The 13,694-nt window shown below is 38.4% G+C and overlaps 1 protein-coding gene across 1 annotated transcript in view; it reads left to right on the plus strand.

Annotated features, from left to right (window-relative positions):
* slc35d1a (solute carrier family 35 member D1a) overlaps window positions 1-9,049 on the plus strand; it is a 77,968-nt gene extending 68,919 nt beyond the window's left edge. Inside the window, exons 10-12 of the mRNA XM_068037278.1 lie at window positions 1,808-1,886; window positions 3,906-3,988; window positions 4,953-9,049. Coding sequence (XP_067893379.1) covers window positions 1,808-1,886; window positions 3,906-3,988; window positions 4,953-5,061 — 271 coding nt within the window. The 3' untranslated portion in view covers window positions 5,062-9,049. The remainder of the gene's footprint in view (window positions 1-1,807; window positions 1,887-3,905; window positions 3,989-4,952) is intronic.
* Window positions 9,050-13,694: the final 4,645 nt, after the last annotated feature.

Raw genomic sequence — 13,694 nt, forward strand, 5'->3', positions numbered from 1 at the left:
CTTTGTCAAAGGCTTTCTTAAAATCCATATAGATAACATCCATTGCTTTCCCTTTATCAATCTTCTTTGTTAGTTCAAAAAATTCAATTAGTCAAGCACGATCTTCCTTTTACAAATCTATGCTGGCTCTCCTTAATTAACTCAAGCTTCTCCAAGTGCCTGTTGATTTCCCGCACTCCCCCGCCGAACATTATTTCTAAAACCTTACCCTCCACTGATGGACTGTATATAAATGCAGGTTTCTTGTTTCCTCCCCACCGTCGCCCCCTCCTTCTCCCTCCTGTCTTATTTGATCATGTCATTCCAAGACCTCAGATTGCTTCCACTTATCGCCACCAGCAGTAACAAACCCTTAAACATCAACACCCCATTTCTGTATCCTGCAGTTGAAATACTGTTCCATAAGTAATCTAAATCTACAATTACAGTATTAGATGTTTTTCACATTGCGGAATCAGTATGAAAATTTCACATCCACCTTTACTCAAATTATAGTGACAGCATTAGCTAGAGTTTTGGCTATTTTTTGAGGCAGTGCCTTCTGTATGTATGTAAAATTGGGGAAAGTCCCCAGTTTTGTCCCTGATTCCTTCTGGAGTACAGTTCCATATATAACAGTAGCCATCTTGCACCTTGCCTAAATGGTCGTTCTTTATGCGTGAGGTGAGACGGCCAACAGTTTGGTGGTAGGCCATCATAGCCAAGTCTGCTTTTCTCCTCATTGTCATCCAAAGACTGATGCTTGAATATGCATGTCTGATCAGGAGTGGGATGTTGACTTCCCAGGCAAACTCAGGGTACTGATGCCATTTGCAGAGTTTGCCACTGGCGTCCTGGCTGACAAATGAATCCTGGGATAAAAGCAAAATACTGCAGATACCAAAAATCTGAAATAAAAAAAAAAGTGCTGGAAATACTCAGCAGGTCTGGCAGTATCTGTGGAAGAGAAATGGAGTTAACGTTTCAGTTCTGTGACCTTACATCAGAACATTCTGATGAAGGGTCACAGACCTGAAACATTAACTTTGTTTCTGTCTCCACAGATGCTGCCAGACCTGCTGAGTATTTCCAGCACTGTCGGTTTCAATATAAATGGATGCTGGGACCTTCTGATTTGCATGGCTCAGCTGCAAGTCAACGAGAATTAGAAGATTGATGTCAAGTGACACCATTTGAACTCTGAATATCATGCATTAGTTACCTGCCACTTAAAATCTAGCTGTCTCATTTTAATAGGTGAAAATTCAGGTGAAACAGGTAACTGTTAAGTGCCAGCTATTACTGTAAACAGATGAGCACTGTAATTGGGGGTGGGGGGATGAGGAGTTGGTGGTGAGGCAAGAGTCAAAGCAGAAGTACAACAAACACTTCTAGACATTTAAAAATGCTCAGTTTTTTAAGTTAAACCATCAGTTCAGCACTGAAAGAAATCATTACTGGGTTGGTCTTGCTTAAATCATAATGATCAAGTCAGAGCTGGAACCAAATTGGCTGCAAATGATGCAGAAAGGGAGGAAATAATTGAAAAGGTTCGCCCTCAGAGAAATTGGTACTTGACTAAATATCATCCTGTCACTTCAATGTTAGATATACCTCATCTTAAAGAAATGTTATTTCTAATCGATAACTGTTCAATACTTGGCAGGGTTTGCTCCCTGTTCCTGAATTTATTGAATTTAAAAAATGCTTTTCAGTGTGGAACACGTTTTCATCTCTGAACTAGTAAAGCAGTCATACTTTTTGGGGCTATTTGGAACATTTTTTGAAGATGAGATTTTATTTGATCATTCCATTTTCTTTTTATTAGGTTTGTTCTCATGTACTCTACAGTTCTATGCACTCAGTATAATTCTGCTCTTACTACCACAATTGTTGGCTGTGTAAAGGTAAGATGGGAGAAACACTTTTTAAAGAATCATTTTATTTCCTACAGTGATGTTTCAATCCCACTTCTGAAGGTGGTGTCTTTTGCTAGGTATAGTTCCATAGCTATTGGCTTTGTTCCAGTAGCAAGTAGTTAATCAACATGTGGAAGATGGAAGCAAATGTTTTTGGTTACTTGACGATAGTGAGATTAAGGGGTCCACAGCTGAGTCTGATCCTAGCTACATGCTCAAGTGGCACTAGAGGTTACTTGATGGCGATCATCATTGGAAACTTTGTTTTATCTCTTTCCTCCTTGCCCCACTGCAACTCAAAGCCTTGGGACACTGAAATCAATAATGTGGAAAGCCTCTTTATTGTGGTGTCACACATTTTATCCAACGTTGTTTGCTAAACATGCTTTATGATGGGGGTGGAGATAAGGGATGTGCTGCTTTTTATGGCTGCAGCATAGATGCACACTTCTGTGAACAAGCAAAGCAAAAAAAAAGAATTGTTTCAGGTGGGAAAGAAAGGAAAAAGTACGGGATTCCAATTTTGCAAATGAAAGGAAGCTGAATGTAGAACTGTTTATTGTACAAAGGAGGGCAGGGGAATATGAAGATAAAATTTTTATGCAAAAACTTAAACAATATCTTCACACTTGGGGGCCATTGTAAGATATGGGTTATGCTTAGAAATTCTGACTCCACCATAGCATTTAAGAGGGAATTCAATCCATTCCTGATTCCAAGTATAGAGAGAGTGACTAAGAATCGCAAAAAAAAAATTAGATTTCTGCAGGAATATGCAAAATCTGTGTAGCTTGCTGGTGGGTCAGTGGGGAAACATTCTTTTTATTCTTTCATGTGATGTTGGCATTGCTGGCAAGGCCAGCATTTGTTGCCTATCCCTAATTGCCCATGACATGCTAGGCCACTTGAGAGGGCAGTTAAGAGTCAACCACATTGCTGTGGGTCTGGAGTCACATGTAGACCAGACCAGGTAAGACAGCAGATTTCCTTCCCTAAAGGACATTAGTGAAGCAGATGGGTTTTGACAACAATCGACAATCGTTTCATATTCACCATTAGACTAGCTTTTTTTAAATTCCAGATTTATTAATTGAATTCAGATTTCACCATCTGCTGTGGTGGGATTCGAACCCATATCCCAGATCATTTGCCTAGGCATCTGGATTACTCGTCCAGTGACATTACTAATACACTGTTCAGTGTAATACTGAAATTTACAGTCCAGATTCCAGCTTCTAAATTATGTAGTGCATCTTCAATATTTTGAAACTTCTGTTATGAAGTGAATTGCTTCTGTAACTTAGCTTTTATGCCTTAACATTGTAGTAATGGGAGGCCTTAAGGCTTCCTGTAAAAGTACACTTCAGTTTGCACAAATAAAGCCATGCCTTTTCTAGCTCCACCTTAAATATAAGCCAAGAAGAGTTTGCCTTGTTTAATTCATATTGATAGTAACACTTTTTCCAAGTTTTTACTTTGGATACACAATGTATGTTTTGTTTTAAATCTGAAGATTTTTCATGCAGGGCCCAAGGGAGTTCTCGTGGCAGCTGTAGTATATAGGGAAATTGGAAATGGTGACCTAACACTACAGTGGTTTTTCAAAGGTAGAAAGAGAAAAAATTGGCTAGAATTGTGAATTGTTATTTTGTAATATCACTTCAAGTCAATTTTATGGTTGGCAAAAAAACGTTACTGTCCTTTATAGCTGTTTACTTCAAAAATGTAACCAGTAATCAGATTCGACTTGCCCAAACGGTGAGAGATGTGGAGCCTGCAGTCTGTTGAAATCCAGACTTTAACTACATTATAAAAATTTCACAGACTGAATCAATTTAAATAAAATATTGGATACCCAAGTATAATCCAAACAGCCTCATCTCATCTCATATATTTATGGCTAGTTAACCACTCTCTCACTCCATCTTCTGCAAAAAATAGATGCAGCCTACACCATCACATGTTTCTTTTTAACATATATATTGAAAACCTTTTACCTTCCCTCAGAATATTTTGGTGACTTACATTGGAATGTTTCTTGGTGGAGATTATGTATTCACATGGACCAACTTCATTGGGTTAAATATCAGGTCAGTGATGAGCTTCCTGATTGAAAGTGGGAAATAGAAACAGTATTTTGTATGAAGTGTTTCTCTGTCGCGCTGTTTTATATTTCTGAATAAGTAAATCAGTGACTGCATTGTAAGAAAGGGCTATCGGAATAGAGTTGGGGAATAGGACTGACTGGATTGCTCTACAGCAAGCCAGCATGGACTCGATGGGCCGAATAGCCACCTCCTGTTCTGTTTTGACTCTGAAAGAACTGGTATTTATATATAGCCTTACCTCCTCTTTCAGGCGTCCCAAGTACTTCGTACAGTGAATTGTTCTATTTTTGATGTGAAATCACTGTTGCTGCACAGCTGACTGTGTAGTCATTTTGTACCTAGTCATGTACCACAACTGGCAGTGAGTTTAATTTCCAGTTAATCTATTTTAACTGATGGTGGTTGAGGAATTTGACCAAGAACTCTTGGTTTAACATCTTGTCCTTGAGGGTTGTACTAAAGATCCAACCTAAATTGTGTGATTAAGTCTTGGAGTGGGACTTGAATCCGCAACCTTCTGACTCAGAAGAATATTCGAGGTTGTTATGAAACCTGGGTGAACAAAGTCAAGTATCTCTTGGCTTGGCTTTCTTCATCCTGGATTGATAATCTATATTCTTGTATTTTTGCCTGATTCAGTTGTCGACAGTGGGGTCATGAGAAGTGGATTTGAAGTACAAGTCTCAAAAGGAGTTGTGCAAAGAAAACTGGGGTGATCCCAAAAGAGTAACTCCAAATCCAAAATTTCACATGCAGTCTAAAATAAGTGTACCTTTGGAATTCTGTGTTTCTCTTCCTCTGTTTGACCTGTTTCTACAATTCTTCTTCGTAATATCTACCTTGCTCTAAAATACAAACATTTTTTGTGTTTAACTTTGTTTCTTTTCAGAGTCTATAAAGAGTAAACTGGGCTGTCATGATATTTTAACGTATTTTGTTTTGACAGCATTGCTGGAAGTTTGGTGTATTCTTACATTACATTCACAGAGGAGCAGTCGAGTAAGACATCAGGAAATAGCAACAATGCGGACATCAAGGAGAAAATTGCTGTATGAGCAGGAAGGGATTTCGGAGATGGATCAACTGTTTTTAGTGCTTTATTAATTTTAGTTTCTTCAAAGTTGTAAATTCATAACCACATATCAAAGAAATTGTAAGTGATTTTTCAATTTTGGTGCATTGACTTTTAAAGGACCAAAAAATCTTCTACAAAAAAGCCCTGTTTTACTAAAGCCTCAGAGCAGCTGAAGGCACTGCCAATCCCCTATAGTTGCTCTTCACTTCAGTCCCAGTGCTCCAAAAAGCAGTTCATGCTCATTAGTCTATAGTGTGTTTCAATTCTGTGTTTTGTCTCTCTCCACTCCTTTAAGAGTGATGGAATTGGTACAATAATCAGGTGGTTTTAGAGTTGCGCTACATGCTCTGCTTAAAATTAGATTGAATTGAAGTGTTGATGAGTGTAGCATGTGCAGTTGTAAGACCACTTAGTTAATGTGCCATCTGGTAACTTCTGTTGGTGGTGAGAGGAGAAAGTCAGAATACCAGCGATTTTCAACATGCTTCTAATTAAAATTCATGTTCCTAAATTGAGAAACTAGGGATGTCTTGTGGAGCATTGAGTGGCAGGTCAGCTGACTTGTGTGCTGGCACTACCAAATTTTGATCTCCTGTCGGACCTCTTCGGTAGAATGGAGTTGTACTGTATTTGTAGGTAAATTGAATATTGGTCTTTTACGGAAGACCAATATTTAAGAAACCTGTAGGAAGTGTGAAATCATGGCATTGAGTAGGAAGACCTCTTCTATTTTTTCTAGTTTTCTAATTATAGAAATGAATTTGAGGAGCCAGCATATAGTTAGCAATGAAGATCTGCTATTTTGGCACATCATTTGCACACCTTTAAAGAAATGCATAGAAAGATCTTTATCCAAAGAACTCAATCCTACCAGTACAGGCATCCCACTAATCATGAAGCTATAGATGGATTTTTCATGGTGATTGTTAAATGGAGTCACAATTCTCTTCAAAATTAATTTCATGGAATAATGAACTGGCTTTTTTTTTAAGAATTATTTCTGAAATGCAGTTCATTCTGGCATTGTTAAAGTTAAACCAACTTGATGAAATTTGCTTATTGAGTTGAATGTTAAAAGTTTGTCAGTGTATAAATTTGAATCGTTAATTTGAGCAGTTTTCCAACTATAACATTTGAACTCGCACTAGGCAACCACATTTATAAACTGAATCTGGTAAATCATTTGTAAGATTTGACTATTACAAAATCCTAGTTTAGATTAAAAATGATGGTACAGTGGGGTGAAAATCATTGTTTCTTTATCTTTTTCAATCTGTCAACTTTTCAGGAAATATTTAATAAATTAATGCTTCAGATTTAAAGCTCCCTTGGTCTGTATCAAGATGTGCCAGAATCTGTGGTTATTGTTTTGTACTCCATCAGCTTATTCGAAGATCTACAATGTGTTGTGTTTTGATGACTTCATTACTTTCTTTTTATATAGTGTGTGTATGTGGAATGTAGAGCTCGCAGAAAGGATACCTTAATGTGTTTGAATTTGAGGGCACCAGAAGAGTGTAATATCCTAGTGTGTATATGCTATGCTTTAATGTGAGTCTCAAAGTTTCAGTTTTCTAAAATGTGTGTTCTGGCAGGATAGTTTATCAAATGACATTTGCTAATCATGATTTTATGAATACAGTTAAGTGAATGAAATTGATGATCATGCATATTTACAGGTTAAGTAGGTCCTATGGACTTCTAAGAATCTTCACTGCCCAGACCAAATGACTCCAGTTACAATGTGGCAGCATTTGCTTTTGTGCAGCACTCTGTTTATGTAACAATATGATAAAGCTCCATGTAGAGTTTTGCTATAGTGCACCAAGATGCTATTTGTTTCGTGGCTGGTTTCAGAAATGCTGCTTTTAGTACTGAAAAAATTCGAATGCTGGCGTTGGTGATCTGTAAACATGTTACATAGTTCACTGCTTGTAAACACTGAAGTGCCTAGGTATTGAATTAGAGCTGACTTATGAACATTTTGAAATGAATATTTGTGTATTTAACCCATGAGAATCTAGATGCAATTTGGTTTTGATTTTGTAAAATTTAGATTTGTCTTAATGCAAGTAGTACCAAAACTGGACAAAAAGCCTCTAATACTTTTTTTTTGCTGTTTCCTGTTCTTAATGATTCTGTCTTTTCTGCTTTTTAATGGTGCATCTTACACATTCTTTTCATTGTGATTGAAATTTGCTTGTCAAATAAACTTTGTAATTTCATACTTTGTCTGTTAACCTTTTGAGCACGTGACTATTCTGCATCCTGTAGCATCTACAGAGAATATTATGACTACAGATGGACTACAGAAAATCTGAACCCTACAATTTAAAATGCAATATTTTGTAAATGTTAACATTGAAAAATTATTGTAATCCTGAAAAGGTTAATTTGACAATATGTGATGGCAATAGATCTCGTTTTCATTCATGTATTTTGTGGGATGGGGATTCATTTTTATCTCTCCAAATGTGAAGATTTGGGCATAAAAACTGCTGCCTTTGGAGAACAGAAATGTGTGTATCTTTTAGACATGCGGATAATGTAATAATTAATTTTAAATTTGGCTTGAACAGTGACTGACTATAAATATTTTACTCTTTGCTCAATCCAGCAGTGGTCATGAAGTGTGTTTTTTATAATGGGGATCAATGCACAATGAAAAATTCGTGTGGGGATTGTAGTATGTCCGAAAATTGAAACGTTTAAACCTCAGTAAAACTGAACCTTTCAATTCTGTTCTGTGATTTTAAGCTTCTGGTTTATCCAGAGAAATAATTTGTGATTTATACTATGTAAACTCTTGGACTGTAGTTAAAAACAGTAACCATATGTATGTCAGTGATAGTTATTTATATTTAGAACAAGCACCATTGCTCTTGCTGTCATAGCCAAATGTGTACCAGAGTGCCAGATAGGTCTGTAGGTCTGAATAAAGAATGTCTTTGGCCCCACTTCATTTTTGTATAATACAAACCTTCCCATTTTCCTCATTGTAGCATTTGATGCTTTAAAGGCAAGGTCACAAAGTTTGGAAAATGAAAATTAAAGGTGACAAGGTTCCTAAATGGGCATTCATGGAAATGAACTAATTTAGGGCATGAGAAATTTAGGGTAAATCATTAAGCTTAGCAGATCTGGAAGGTTTCAGTTTCATTTTCCTTGATGCAGATATTAACATAATTGCAACATGTACTACTGATAAAGTGCTGCCACCAGTTGTAGATAAATGCAAATACAAAGTGTGCAAAAGAGCTTCTTTACTCAGACTGACCAACTGAAGGCTCTGAAATTATCCAAGCACCCATCAATACTCCTCTAAATTTTAATCATTGTATCCTGATTTTATACAGGAGACAATAGTTTATTTTTAGTATTCAGTTCTATATCTGCACCAATTGTTTTTTAATTTCACGCTATTGATGTATTGCATTATCAAAATGTATCCTTTATAGTCCAGATCTTTTAAAAAGGGTTTTAAGGTTTAAGCCATGTAATCATGAATTTCCTGGAGCACTCTAGGTATTGCTATTTCAGGATTTTTCAATAAGTAGCAGATCTGTCAAAAAAAAAAACCTATCCTATTAGTTTACAGTAGGTGATTTTTAAAAAGGACACTACTACCACATTAAGAACTCCTGAAAATTACCTTGAATGTACAGCATAAAATGTGCTAGTGCAAGGGTGTGGTATAAGCAATATTTTGATTATTTTAGTTCAGAATATTTTATAATGCTAGTATTTCATTAAGATATGCAGAGAGACTATAAAATGTTTCAGAATGTCATTCTAATACTAAATGGTAGAGTAACATAACTTTGTATAGTTTATCTAAAATGGGATTAAAGTGAACGTGAAAGGCAATGTTGTGTTAAAGTGCAGCATTTTGAAAAATAATGTGCAATTTTCACTTGAATAACCAGTTGATCTTTTTATATTTAGCAAAATAAATTTCTTGCTATAAATCTGAATACTGTCTTGATTGCCTGACAACTATTAAGTTTATGCATTGCTAACTCATTTGGTAATTATGCATGCTTGTGTAAAATTAGGCTGATCTCACTGAGGTTACACATGTTGGCCATGATTTGTGTTGAATTAAGTGATCTCAGCTATGGTGATAGGTGAGGGACTTGGACACGCTTGGACTTGACCTAAGATTGGGTATTAAGAACGCAACATAGAATGAAGTTCTGAAGGGCTTTTAATGATTGTCCAACTGCACCCAGTTTGAATTCCTGGCTTTGGGGTAGATAATTTTGCGATCTATTAGTGTATCAGGTTTTGAAGGGGGAATTTAGGAGAAGGTGGTATTTGCAGTTGATCTACCAATGAAAGCCCTGTACTAGGAAAATGTTTTTAGTGCCTAGTGATTGTATTTAAGTGATTTTGTTAACGTGTATAAAATGTATTGTTGCTAAAGTATGATGTGTGGACAGGACAGTGAACTAGCAAAAAGCCATTCATGATGGCCCACTACCACCAACTCAGTATGAAGAACGAATGCAGCATTGCCAGTATATTACTCTGATCCTGTGAGGAAATAAATTCCTCTGTATAGCATTATGAAGCCGCATTCTGATTAGCATATACTTGCTATAGAATGGATACCAAAAATGGGAATAAAACCACTAAGCAACTCCAGGTTTATTCAGAATTACAAATATCATTAGCATCAGAAGGATATCTGAAATCTTTTAAGATTACTGTGCTGTAGTCCCCAGTATTACACCATTGAGCTGCATTGTAAGAAACTAACTCTCATTCTGTCACATTCTTCAAACTAACTAGTCTGTCGCTGCCTACATAAGACTAGAGTGTTACTTTCCATAGTAACTTTCACATCAGGCTGGTTGAACAACTCTGCAGTGAAGAATTAAAATTCAGTTGGATAGATGGACACAGCGAGAGCGGAGCTGGAACATAAAGAGAGCGAGAGTTCACTCAGTGAGTGGGAAACAGCGAGAGCGGAGTGGGAGAGAGAGAGAGAGAGTTCACTCAGTGAAGGGGAAACCGCAAGAGCGGAGCCAGAGCATAAAGAAAGTTGTCAGCGAGCCAGCTTACCTTCTGAGAGCGGTCCAGGCGTGCCCAGGAGTTTTGAAAAAAATAAAGTCAATAGTGACATCACAGGAAAGCTGCAAGGTGATTGGTTGGTGAGTAACAGCTGTTGGGGAATAACTAAATAGCTCAGTATGAAGAGAAAGGTCTACAGTTCTTTTTAATATAGTAGGTAGTGTTTTTTGGGGGGGGAATCAAGGTTCCTAGTATAAATCTAATTTTTGGGTAATTTAAGGGAGTAAAAACAGTGGAAAAAAAAAGTGGCATCACAGGAAAACCGTAAGTTCATTGGTTGGTAAGTAACTGCTAATTTGAATTACCCATTCTAAGTTGATTTCAGATTAAAGGTGAATAGGAGAAATATTTTACAGATTAAAAACTAAAGACCAGTCGGAAATTTAAAAAACAAGTTAAAATCTAATTAAATAAAATAGAGATGCAGGGCCAGGCGATGTGTTGTACCTGCATGATGTGGGAGCTGTTGGACCCCATTGTGGTTCCTAGTGACCACATCTGTAGCAGGTGTTGGCTGCTCAAGGAATTCCGGCTCAGAGTTGATGAGCTGGAGTCTGAGCTTCGGACACTGTGATACATCAGGGACGGGGAGAGTTACCTGGACGCTGTGTTTCAGGAGGCAGTCACACCCCTTAGATTAACTGCCATGAATTCAGCCAGTGGTCAGGGACAGGAGGGTATGACTATGAGTGAGGCAGGTAGAGGGATCCAGGAGGTAGTGTTACAGGAGCCTCAGCCATTGTCCTTGTCCAACAGGTTCGAGATTCTTGCTCCCTGTGTGGACAATAACAGACACTGCAGGGAGGATGAGCAAACTGACCACAGCACTGTGGTACAGGGAGCCAGTCAAGTGGGGGGAGAAAAGAGAAATGTGGTCGTAATTGGGGATAGTATAGTTAGGGGCATAGACACTGTTCTCTGTGGGCAGGATCGAGAGTCCCGAAGGCTGTGTTGCCTACCTGGTGCCAGGGTTCAGGATATCTCATCTGGGCTGCAGAGGAACCTGGAGTGGGAGGGGAAAGATCCAGTTGTCATGGTCCACATAGGTACCAACGATATAGGTAGAACGAGGTTAGAGGTTCTGCTGAGGGAATATGAGCAGCTAGGGGCTAAATTAAAAAGCAGAACCAAAAAGGTGGTAATCTCCGGATTACTACCTGAGCCTCGAGCAAATTGGCATAGGGTCAATAAGATTAAAGAGGTAAATGCATGGCTCAAAGGTTGGTGTGGGAGAAATGGGTTCGAATTCGTGGGACATTGGCACCAGTACTGGGGAAGGAGGGAGCTGTTCCGATGGGATGGGCTCCACCTGAATCGTGCTGGGACCAGCGTCCTGGCAAATCGTATAACTAGGGCTGCAGATAGGGCTTTAAACTAAATAGTGGGGGATAGGGTTCAGTTGCATGGAAAAACAGGAAGTTAAAGAAGGTAGGAGTGCAGGTTAGTGGTGAGGCTGATTGTTACCAAACTGCAAGAAGTATACTGGTTAAACCAGAAGAGAGAAATAATAAACGGGTGAATAAATCATCAGTGCTGAGGGACAGGTTAGGGGGTATAGCCCAAATAAGAGCTCTATATACAAATGCACGGAGTGTAGGAAATAAACTAGATGAACTGCAGGCGCAAATTCAAATGGAAAATTGATGTGGCCATTGCGGAGATGTGGCTGCAGGATGATCGGGACTGGGAACTAAATATACCCGGTTAAAGTTTACAGGAGGGACAGGGAAAATGGCAGAGGGTGGAGTAGCCTTACTGATTAGAAATAATATCACCTCATTGGTGAGGGAGGATATGAGGGGAAAGCATCCAGTGGAGACCTTATGGGTGGAGCTGAGGAACAGAAAAGGATCTAAAACTGTAATGGGTGTTGTGTATAGACCTCCTGATAGCAGTTCTGAGGTGTTAGATTGTATAAATGCACAAATTAGGCAAGTGTGTAACAAAGGCAGAGTAGTGTTAATGGGGGATTTTAACTTACACATAGATTGGGAGAGGCAGACTAGCACCTGTCAGAAAGGTAGTGAATTTCTGGAATGTGTCCGGGATAGTTTGCTACAGCAATATGTCCTAGATGTAACAAGGGGACAGGCAATATTAGATTTAGTAATGAGCCAAATTTAATTAGTAGCCTAACTGTGCGTGAACATTTATCAAATAGTGATCACACCATGATCGAATTCAAGGTAGCGTTTGAAAGTGAAAAGCATGAATCAGCTACGAGAATTTTAGACTTGGGTAAGGCTGACTTTACCGGGATGAGACAGAGACTGTCCACGGTAAACTGGGTAGATCTGTTAATGGGTCAAACGACTGAAGAACAGTGGAGAATATTTAAAGAAACATTTAACGAAATACAGAGTGAGTATATACCCCTGAGAGGAAAAAGCTCCACTTCACAGAAAAAACAACCATGGACAACTAAAGAGATTAGGGATAGCATAAAACAAAGAAATGGCTTACAAAAATGCAAAATGCAGCACAGATCCAGCGGAATAGGATTGATACAAAGACCAGCAAAAGGTCAGAAAGCAGCTTATAAGAGCTACTAAAAGAGACTATGAAAGGAAACTTTCAAGGGACATCAAAATCAATAAGAAATTTTATAGTTACATAAAGGGAAAACGGGTGGTCAAGAGCAATGTAGGCCCACTAAAAGCTGAAACTGGAGATATTGTCATTGATAATAGGGAGATGGCAGACATGTTGAACTTTGCCTCAGTATTTACAGTTGAAAAGGAGGATAACTTGCCGGAAGTTGCAAAAAAATTAATAGCCGATAGGGGACAGGGACTTAATACAATTAACATAAGTAAATCATCAGTAACAAGGAAATTAATGGAACTAAAGAGTGAGAAATCCCTATGACCTGATAGTTTCCATCCGAGGGTGTTAAATGAAGTAGGGGAGTACATTGTAGATGCCCTAACTATAGTCTTTCAGAGTTCCCTAGATTCAGGAGTGGTCCCTCTGGATTGGAAAGTTACACGTCACTCCACTTTTTAAGAAGGGGGAACCAAGGAAGTTACAGACCAGTTAGCCTGGCATCTGTGGTGGGCAAGTTGCTGGAGTCTATAATCAAGGATAGGGTGACTGAACACCTAGAAATTTTTCAGTTAATCAGGTACAGCCAGCATGCATTCACGACGGGAAGGTCATGCCTGACAAATCTCATTGAATTTTTTGAAGTGGTGACTAAGGTAGTGGACAGGGGAGTGTCTATGGATGTTATTTATATGGACTTCCAGAAGGCATTTGATAAAGTCCCACATAAGATACTGTTAATGAAAGTAGAAGCCCATGGAGTTGAGGGCAAATTATTGACATGGTTAGAAAGTTGGTTGAGTGGTAGGCGACAGAGAGTGGGGATAATGGGTAAGTATTCTGATTGGCAGGATGTAACTAGTGTTGTCCCTCGGGGATCTGTGTTGGGGCCTCAATTATTCACATTCATTAATGACTTGGATGATGGCTTAGTAAGTCATATATCCAAATTTGCTGTTAATACAAAGTTAGGCAGCATTGTAGACAGTCTAG

This window comes from Heterodontus francisci, chromosome 8 (assembly GCF_036365525.1).
Source record: "Heterodontus francisci isolate sHetFra1 chromosome 8, sHetFra1.hap1, whole genome shotgun sequence".
In the NCBI taxonomy this organism is placed as follows: Eukaryota; Metazoa; Chordata; class Chondrichthyes; order Heterodontiformes; family Heterodontidae; genus Heterodontus; species Heterodontus francisci.